At 36.3% G+C, this 10,000-nt stretch overlaps 1 protein-coding gene across 2 annotated transcripts in view; it reads left to right on the top strand.

Annotated features, from left to right (window-relative positions):
* The window catches only part of map4k1 (mitogen-activated protein kinase kinase kinase kinase 1), a 36,929-nt gene that overhangs the window by 2,540 nt on the left and 24,389 nt on the right, over positions 1-10,000 (top strand). For both annotated transcript variants that reach the window (XM_081371267.1, XM_081371266.1), the window contains exons 2-4: positions 8,128-8,185; positions 8,437-8,527; positions 9,841-9,905. In XM_081371267.1, the coding sequence (XP_081227393.1) occupies positions 8,128-8,185; positions 8,437-8,527; positions 9,841-9,905 (214 nt within the window). The remainder of the gene's footprint in view (positions 1-8,127; positions 8,186-8,436; positions 8,528-9,840; positions 9,906-10,000) is intronic.

The following is a 10,000-nucleotide window of genomic DNA, read 5'->3' as shown; positions in this document are numbered from 1 at the left end:
TGTACATCAGAATGATGAGAGAGATTCGTTATTCATCACAGTCCTCGTTCAGGCTGGTTTACTGTAAAGCACACGCGGCTGTAGAGGAGTGTGTGGTGTAGATGCACTGCACCACTGCTTCCTCTTTCCTCTCAAAAGCACCTTGGTGTGTGACGATGTTTCACCTGTATCTGCTAGCAAAACACGCCAGCGTGAGCAAACCGCACCATTTTAGAGAAGAAACATTAACAGCTTAAAAATGACACCAGCAACTTCATTATAGGCAATGTTTTTCAAAAACTCTCTTCACATCCTGAGAGCAATCAATTAAAGAAGTGGTCTAGATATTCCTGTAATGCTCTTTTCACAAGATGTAAAATAAGTCTCTGGTGTCCCCAGAGTGTGTGTGTGTGTGAAGTTTTAGCTGAAAATATCCGACAGATATTTTTATATAGCATGTTAAAGTTGTCACATTTGTTTTGAGGGTGAGCAAAAGCGCACCGTTTTTGTGTGTGTGTTCCTTTAAATGCAAATGAGCTGCTGCTCCCGGCACAGAGGGCGGAGCTTCAAGAGCTTGTGTGCATGTGTGTGTGTGTGTGTGTGTGTGTGTGTGTGTGTGTGTGTGCACATGCACTGAACATTTCAAAAACTTTTAGCCTTTTATGTTCAAACCGGGTCAGACAAAGATGTAGAGACTCGAAGAAGTGACAACATGTGGAAGCAACAGGACGTTTCTAGTCATTGATTAGCATATTCTGTCTTGATAATCTATAAATCGCGTTCTCGGGGGCGGGGTTTATGTCAATTTTAGGGTTCATGATGTCTGAATGTCCTTTTTGGCCTGTCAACATATGTACTTATTTGCATAACTCCGCCCACCATTCTCATCACATGTCATCAGTGCATTTTATCATTCTGCAAACATGGAACGTTACTGGAAATTATTTTGGTTTTAATTGGGAGCTATTAAAATACAATATTAGGTTAATGTTATTCAAAGTTGGATCTCAAAAATCCAAGCAATACAAATTAGAGGAACTTAACATTGTTAAAATAATTGTCTGTCTCCCCTTTGAAAGTGTTTCAGTTGTCCAGAAATAAGAATTGGCTGAACTTCAGAACTCATTAGATAACTTATATATGTGTAAAGCAAATGGTGCTTTTGTTCGTTCAAGAACGAGATGGATGGATTTTAAGTTAGAGAAACAGCGTAATCATCTCTATAAATCTTATAAATTATATTCTGTAAATAGTCTTAACATAAATGGAGTGGTTTTAAAAGATCGTAAAGAAATTTCTAATTATTGTGAAGAATTTTATAAAAAATCTTCATCGTTCTAGACACTTTCAACAAAATTTGGATTTATTTTTTAATTCAAGATATTTCTGAGGCGATCGATAAGCTGAAACTAAATAGATCTCCTGGAAATGATATTCTGACCACAGATTTCTATAAGAAATTCTCAAATATTCTTTCCCCGTTTGTTCTCCAAGTGTATTTAGAAAGCCTGCATAAGGGACTCTGCCGAGCTCTATGACTCAGGGTGTTACACATCTGATCCCTAAACCTCAAAAGGACCCTTGCTCAACTTGAAAATTGGCGACCTATAAGCTTGTTAAATAATAATTACAAAATACAATCTTAGATAATTGATTACTTTCAGTCAGGTTTTCATGAAAGACTGACTTATTTCAAATAGACTTGTTCTTGATATTTTAGATTACTCGGATCTGATCCCTAATGACGGTTTCTTGTTTTTTTCTTGATGTTTATAAAGCTTTTGATTCTGTTGAGTTTCCTTTTGTTCTTAAATCTTTGAATATTTTTGGTTTTGGCCCCAAATTTATCAATGCAGTTCAAACTTTGTACGATAACGCCAATGCTTAAATTAACTTAATTAGTAATTTGAAAGGAATCTCAGTTACCGATCAGTATTAATATAAGCCAATTGGCTGATGACACAACTCTAAAAATAAAGATCAAGTTTCTGTAGCCTTAAATATAATTGATCTCTTTTCATCTGCTTCTGGTTTAGTGCTTAATATTCACAAATGTGAACTTTTATCTATTAAATATTCCACTGATGATAAAGTCCGTGACATTCCAGTCAAATCTGAAGTTAAATACTTGGGTATAATCATATGTAAAGATCAGAAAAAAAGATCAAAACTTAACTTTGAACCTCTTATTCTTTCTGTTCAACACAAATGTAATTATTGGTTACAGCGTGGTCTATAACATGTAGTGTTGCTTTCCAAAGCAGATGGTTATCTTAGGTTATCTATCCTGGACTTTTCCACTCTCAACAATTCTTTCAAGGTTAAGTGGATAAAATCTTTTTTGAACAGCCCTAGATATTTTTGGAATATTATCCCAAATCATATTTTCAGTTTAGTTGGAGGTTTGCATTTTTTGTTGCGCTGCAACTATGACATCTCTAAAATACCTTTAACTCTTTAACAGGCTTTAATATGCTGGTCCCTAATATATAATTATCATTTTTCTCCACATAGCTATTTTATCTGGAACAACCAAAATATATATTTTTTTATTATTGGTTTGATAAAAATATACTTTTAGTGCGTCAGCTTTTAGATGAAAGGGGTGTCTTGCTCTCGTATAAACACTTTATGCAGGAATTCTCTTTTCCAGAGAATATCCCTTTGTTTTTGGTTTTAATTCCTGATTGTGTGAAACCTTGAGTCAAACCTGGCCCTAAAGGTCCTTTATGCTCTCACCTGTTTTTGACAGCACTAATCTATTTGTTGATCAGTCTTAGCATCTTGTCAAACAAGAAATTCACTCAATTCTTAACAGAGCTCATATTTCTTTACCTGCTTGTCTAAGCTTTTGGAATAACAAAATTTATGATATAGTATGGGAAGATTTCTGGCTTCCTCAGTATCTAATAAAGTGGTTGAAGTCTCAATTAAAATTATTCACAATTGCTACCCAGTTAATTATAAATTTGCTAAATTTAATAATAGTATTTCCCCCTTGTGCACCTTTTGTCATCAGTTTGATGAGACAATTATTCATTTGTTTTGGGAATGTGTGTATTGCACAAATGTTTGAGTTGACTTTTCTAACTTTGTTAAAAGGTATCTATCTCTAAACTTCTGTATAAGTCAAAAAAATTAGTTTTTTGATAAATGTCTGAAATTAGACCCTTATCATTTTAAATTTGTTCTTAACTTGCTACTTTTTCTTGTCAAATTTTATATTCACATTTTATATTCACAAGTGTAAATTTTCAAAGAAAACTTATTTTTTTAACTTTAAGAAAGATTTTGATATCTAAATTCTTTGAGGAACTCTAAAAACTCAGCAATGGTGTCAATCATTTAAGCTAGTTTAATATTATTTATATTTTTCTAATGTAACCCTCTGTATTGTTTATTATTGTCTTGTTTTTGTATTTGTTATTTTAAAAAACATGGAAAGTTACTTTTGAATGTTCTTTGAGGCGTGTAAAAAACAATGTTGTTTGACATCACTAGAGTGGTTCAGTAAATGATGATAGAAAGATGGAAGACTGAAAATACAGTGCACTAGTCATATGGACTATTGTTATGATCCTTTTTTTTTGGAGCTCACCCTTATGAAAAGGAGTATACTTGAATAATCAAACTTTTAAGTATATATCGATCTTAAGATTGAGTACAAGTATAGGCCAAATATACTTGGACTTTTCTCTCAGTATAAGTCAAGTACACTTAAGTGGAATTAAGTATATTTCTGAGAAATACATAAAGTATATTTTTGAGAAGTATAATAAATGTAGACTGAAAGTATGCTTTCTTCTTTTTAGTTGAAAAGAAGTATACTAATAGCACACTTGAATAAACTTATTTTTCATAAGGGAATTATTATCGCTGTGTACAAGATCAGGTTCAGTTCCATGCTTATTTTATTTACTCTATAAGCTCTTCCACCCGAAAGCTTGTAACTATATAAACCTGAACATTTTATAAGACAGTGTGTAATATTATGTTTTTTTTTTTTATGTTTTTAATAAGCTACTCAATCAAAATAGTAACAACAAGTACAATCCAAGAATACTTAGAATACTTAATTATACTTTTAAGAATATAGAATAGAATAGAATAGAATAGAATAGAATAGAATAGAATAAATCTTTATTGTCCACCAGGGTGGAATTTTTTCTTTGGCTCACCAAACATGTAAAACATACAGACAACATCTCAAACATAATAAAAGAAAGAAAAAAAAAGATACAATGAAAAATATCATAATGAAAACAAATATATATATAGATAACTATTCATTTGCTGTTGTTACTTGGTTTGGTTAAGAATACTAATGGCATTTGGGATAAAAGATTTTTTTTAAATATCTCGATCAACAAGTATAGGCCAAATATACTTAGACTTTTCTGTCAGTATAAGTCAAGTATACTTAAGTGGAATTTGAAGTATATTATTGAGAAGTACATAAAAAGTAGACTGAAAGTATACTTTCTTATTTTTAGTTTAAAAGAAGTATACTAATAGCACACATCCAGGGAAATACACCTACAGTAAATGATGAAGAATGTCATTCTTAGGTGAACTATCATTTAGTTCAAATATGTCATTCAGTTTTTTTTTTTTGTGGTCTTTTTGATCACGTACATGAATGTCTGTCTTCACTTCTTAAATGCCTAAAATGAGTGTTTGAGATGTTTTAAATTCTAGAATACCTTTAAAACAGTAACACTTTTCTTCAAGATCTTGATTTGAATCTGTGATTCCAAATTCTAAAAGCTTGGCCTTTAACGTCGTAAGTTAAAGTGATAAGTGACTCCAGTCTGTCAGACACAACACCGTTCACGTCTGCAGTCGACCTGTTCAGCTCGTTTTACAGCAACAGCACAAAAACACGACGTTCACCTCACATCTGTGTCCTTTCAGTTTGATCAGAGACACGTGGACATGATAATGAGGCACACAGTGTGTGAGACGTGGGGAATCTGTGTTTCTGAGGTCAGGGGGCGTGGCTGTGGAATAGGTTCTGACCCGCCCACACTGGGACAGACACACACACACACAAACACACACACAGAGACAGACACACATTCTTAAGGTTAGTTGTTTATACTCTGAAGTGGAATGAAAGGTGGTGTTTCCAGTGACATAAGAGAGCCAAAATTACTCACACACACTCGTACAGTAAACCACATAAACACACATGTTGGAACATTTGCTATTATGAAGACTTTTACATTTTCATGATGGTTAGATAGATAGATAGATAGATAGATAGATAGATAGATAGATAGATAGATAGATAGATAGATAGATAGATAGATAGATAGATAGATAGATAGATAGATAGATAGATAGATAGATAGATAGATAGATAGATGGATGGATGGATGGATGGATGGATGGATGGATGGATAGACAGATAGATAGATAGATAGATAGATAGATAGATAGATAGATAGATAGATAGATAGATAGATAGATAGATAGATAGATAGATGGATGGATGGATAGACAGATAGATAGACGGACGGACGGACGGACGGACGGACGGACAGATAGATAGATAGATAGATAGATAGATAGATAGATAGATGAACTGTAGGGGTTCAGTTGTGATATTGTTTTGAGTTGTGTGTTTGTAGCATCTGCTATTCATAGAGAGGAAATGCAGAAGTGAGAGTTTATGATAGTTATCTGTCGCTTCTTTCTCTCTGTGTGTATTTAAAGGAAACGTCTGCAGACATATTAATGGTGTTATCAGCTGCAGCATCTGTGAAGAGTCCAACACTTCTCCTGCACAGATATCTGTGTGTCTCTGGTGTCGTCGTGTTGTGCTGTGAATCTCACAATGAAACTGCACAAATATATGTTTGAAACCACATCCAGAAATTGTCATAAATGGTTTTTAACCAAGAAACAAACCTCAGATTTTCTTCAAATCGAACGATTCATCTGAAGCTTCATTCTCGTGCTTGGAATGAATCATGCGTAAAGCAGCTTCGCTAAATGCTCTTTTTAAACCCTACTAGAGTTCATTGATCATCATGTGTCACGCTATTTTCTTCTGGAAACAAACTTCGTTGCATTATTTTCCTGTTATCTCTGTAAAGCCGCTTTGAAACACTCTGTATTGTAAAAAGCGCTATATACATAAAGGTGCCTTGACAGAGTCATCAGCAGAAGCTGACCTGTTTACTGGTGCAACGCATGGTTGTGTGTGTAGGAGTGTTTGTGTGTGTACTTTCCACTCAAGACAAGCGTCTGTTTTTTCCTTCAGTGTGTGTATTAATACACATACTTTATATAAACATTCCATATACATTCAAAACATATAAACCTTCCAGCAGACGTGGCCTTATGGTTAGAGACTCGGACTTGTAACCGGAAGGTTGCGGGTTCGATTCTCAATACCGGTCGGAAATGATTGAGGTTCCCTTGAGCAAGCCACCCAATCGCTCCTGTGTGTGTGTGTGTTCACTACTCCTAATGTGTATGCACTAACTTGGATGGGTTAAATACAAAAGGACAAATTCCGAGTCTGGGTTACCATGTCAGTTTCACTTCTTTTTTTTCAATTTCATGTTCTTGTGTTCATATTTTGTGTGATAATGCAGAAGTTGTGGACTGTGGGATTTGTTTTGGTGCATTTTACAGTCTATTCCAAGGCCTTTTTGTTTCTGAAAATTTCACGTACAGTGCTGTGCAAAAGTCTTAATAACCCCCCACCCCCCAAATGGTTTTAAGTCAGTTATTTATATCTTTTGCTGTCGTGTGTCAGTAGGAAATATCAGTTTACATTTCCAAACATTCTTCTTGCCATTAATTGTAATAATCCAGTGAGATTTGTGTATGCACAAGGAGACTGACAACAGCCGGTATGATCTGATCTCACCATCATCGAGTCCGTCTGTGATTACATGAAGAAACTGAGACAGACTAAATCCAGAAGAACGTCTCAGAGATGCTTGAAGAAACCTTCCTGTGTCTATATATGTCCTAAAAACTTCAACGCTAATGTTATCCCATGCCTTCTGCAACTGAAGCCAAACGCTTTCCTTTGAATGTACAATAGATCTGTCCAGTTTATTTTCTAACTCGCCTCAAATTTGCTCGAGCAAGGGGTTGAGGTCCGGACTTTGACAGGGCCAGTCCATCATTTTCAATGTTCCAGCAGATTTCTCCATCGCTGGTTCCGGCAATAGTTAAGAGAATGTTTAGGGTCATTGTCCTCTTGGAAAATAACGGAAACCTCTTAAATATGCCAAGTGATCTAATAGTTTTGGCCACCACTGTAGATAACATTATTCCCCTGGCTGTAAGGCACACATTCTCTTGATGGTCAAGATGAAGGCAAACTCGCTAGCATTCTCAGCCAGATCCCAGCAGGAGTGACAACCGTAGTCCTTCTGTTAGCTGGTGGCCGCCGATAGACCTCAGAAGTCTTGGAGAAGAACATTTAGCGGACCCAGATGTCAGATATAAATGGATGTCGGATGGTTTTCTGCCTGCTAAGGATGAGGCCATGATGCAAAACCCAGCAGTTATTGGCTATGTTGGCCAACTCCTCAGTCATAATGATGTCAATCACCCGAAACAAACAGAGAAAAACCAACCAAACCACAAACATGACCCACGCTGGGTTCACAAGAACAGACTTCTGCACACGTTACTGTAATTTCCTATTTTCACTGTAAAGCTGCTTTGAAACAATCTATATTGTTAAAAGTGTTATATAAATGAAGGTGAATTAACTTGACTTGTCCTGGGTCCGTTCCCAGAGTCAAAGTCAAGCAACTGATTGTAATTGACCAGTTTGCAAAAATAACCCTGTCCACGCCTTATCGTTGCTTATTTTTCACAGTGTGTCTTTAGTAAATACTGACAGTGTTTTTTTAATGCCAACAGAGAGTATGCGCTTAGTAAATCTGGCCCTAAGTGATGTCTTTTGATTTTTAATGTAAAAAGGCAGAAAGTTTTCTGTGATGGCTAGGTTTAGGGGTTGGGTTAGTGTGTGTGTGCGTTTGTGTGTGTGTGTGATGGGTAGGTTAGGGGAAGGGTTAGTCTAAGGGGATAAGTTTTACAGTATAAGAATCATTATGTCTATGGAAAGTCAACCTAAAACATTAAAACTCAACATGTGTATGTGTGTGTTTTCAGGCACGTAATAAACAGAATGGGGAATTGGCAGCCATTAAAATCATCAAAATGGAGCCTGGTAAGACCTGCGTCCAGCACTGACCCCTTAACCGTCCAGTATCACACAATTATATACTGAAAATACTCAAACTCAGTTCCTGAAATGTCACAGCCCTGTAGAGTTTCGCTTCAACTTTAATTAAACCCATATGATCCAGCTAATCAAGGTGTTCTAGATTACTAGAAACTTGGAGCGTTTGGCCCTCCAGGAGCTGAGTTTGAGAACACTGCTCTAAATCATGTCTAACACTGTCTGTTTGTCTCCAACAGAGGACGATTTCTCAGTTATCCAGCAAGAGATTGTGATGGTGAAGAGCTGTAAACACGGCAACATTGTGGCGTATCACGGCAGTTACATCAGGTGAGAGACGCTCAGAGGTTAACCTACACTGGAAACAAGGACTTGTTGGGGAAAGGCTTTAGTTCATAGAACTATTGGTGAAAGTTCCCGGATTTTGGCGTGTTCACACCGCAGGAACTAGGAACGATTTTAGTTCAAGGAACTCCTTTTGGAGGAACTAATTTACTCCTACTTCAGAGTCTGGTCTAAACCAGCGCTATAGGAACTACAGTGACGCTAGTTTACACTGATTGGCCGAACGCACCCGCCATTTTTAAAAAGGCTGTATAAACACACAGATTATAGCTTATATATTTACTCCAGAAACTAACTCTACGAACATGGAAAATTGTGATAGATAGGGCTCTTACCCTTTTACGCAAAGGAGAAAATCCAACGCAATTTTGAGGGGAGCAAGAGAAGCATGATTATGTATTTCTGCTCAGCTAGCAACACAGTATATGAAAAGGTATTAGCGTATGCCGTGTGGTTGATGTCCAATCTATTTTCTATGTATAACAGTTCAATCTAATAACGTAGCCTATTAGACAGGACTGTTAGACAGATCGTAAACTAATAAACACGGAGAATGTGAGCACTGTGAGCTCAGTCGTTCTCAGCGATGTCAAAATAAAAGTCCCAACAACAAGCGCGGCTTACGTCACTTCAGAGTTCCTACTGGCGGTGCGAACGCAACCAGGGAGACGTTCCTAAGGGAACCATTAGTTCTCGAGGAACCATCCTGGTGGCTCGTTCCTGTAACTACCCGGTGCGAAAGCCCCTTTGATGCACTCCGCTGTTTAAGTTCTCTTAACTATTGTCTTATCAATTGTCCTTAGTAACACTTCATTTTGACAATCATAAATGTTTTCTGAGAACATTATTACAGTTTTTTTACAATCACTAGGACCAATTTCTCAATGCTTAAGTCACTTTTTTCAGTCTGTGAGCTAAACTGTGGAGTTTGTTGAGTTGATATGAGACATGAATGACGTGTTTTGGTCATTTTAAATGTGAAATTAACTGATGTGCCAAGTTGATAGCCGGTTAGGAGAACTGTGAGAAGAATTTTGAAAAATGTACTTAAGTGTTGAGATATGTCCTAGCGATTGTAAAAGACTGTAAAGACCAGATAACTTTGAACGAACGTTCTATTAGTATTACTTGAAGAACGTTTGTTCATATCTTTTGAGAGAAACTTGCCAGGACGTTTCCTGTCAGCTGGGTAGTATTGAGTGTTTATTTAGTTTTACATTAACCATAAAAAACCCTTTAAATGAACACAACAGACGGATGGATGTAAACACGAGTGTAAATGATAAACTGTGTCGTAGGATGAATAAGCTGTGGATCTGTATGGAGTATTGTGGTGGAGGATCTCTGCAGGACATTTACCACGGTAAAGAGGATCTGTCGTCCCTCTCACACACACACAAATGACTTGGTTTTCTGTTTTTAATGTCAAAAAAATATCTTCCATCTTTCAAAGCCTTT

The sequence above is a fragment of the Scardinius erythrophthalmus genome (assembly GCF_964197995.2).
Source record: "Scardinius erythrophthalmus genome assembly, chromosome: 7".
Classification (NCBI taxonomy): Eukaryota; Metazoa; Chordata; class Actinopteri; order Cypriniformes; family Leuciscidae; genus Scardinius; species Scardinius erythrophthalmus.
Note: the sequence above shows the minus strand (reverse complement) of the source record. Positions and strands in the feature narration are given on the sequence as shown.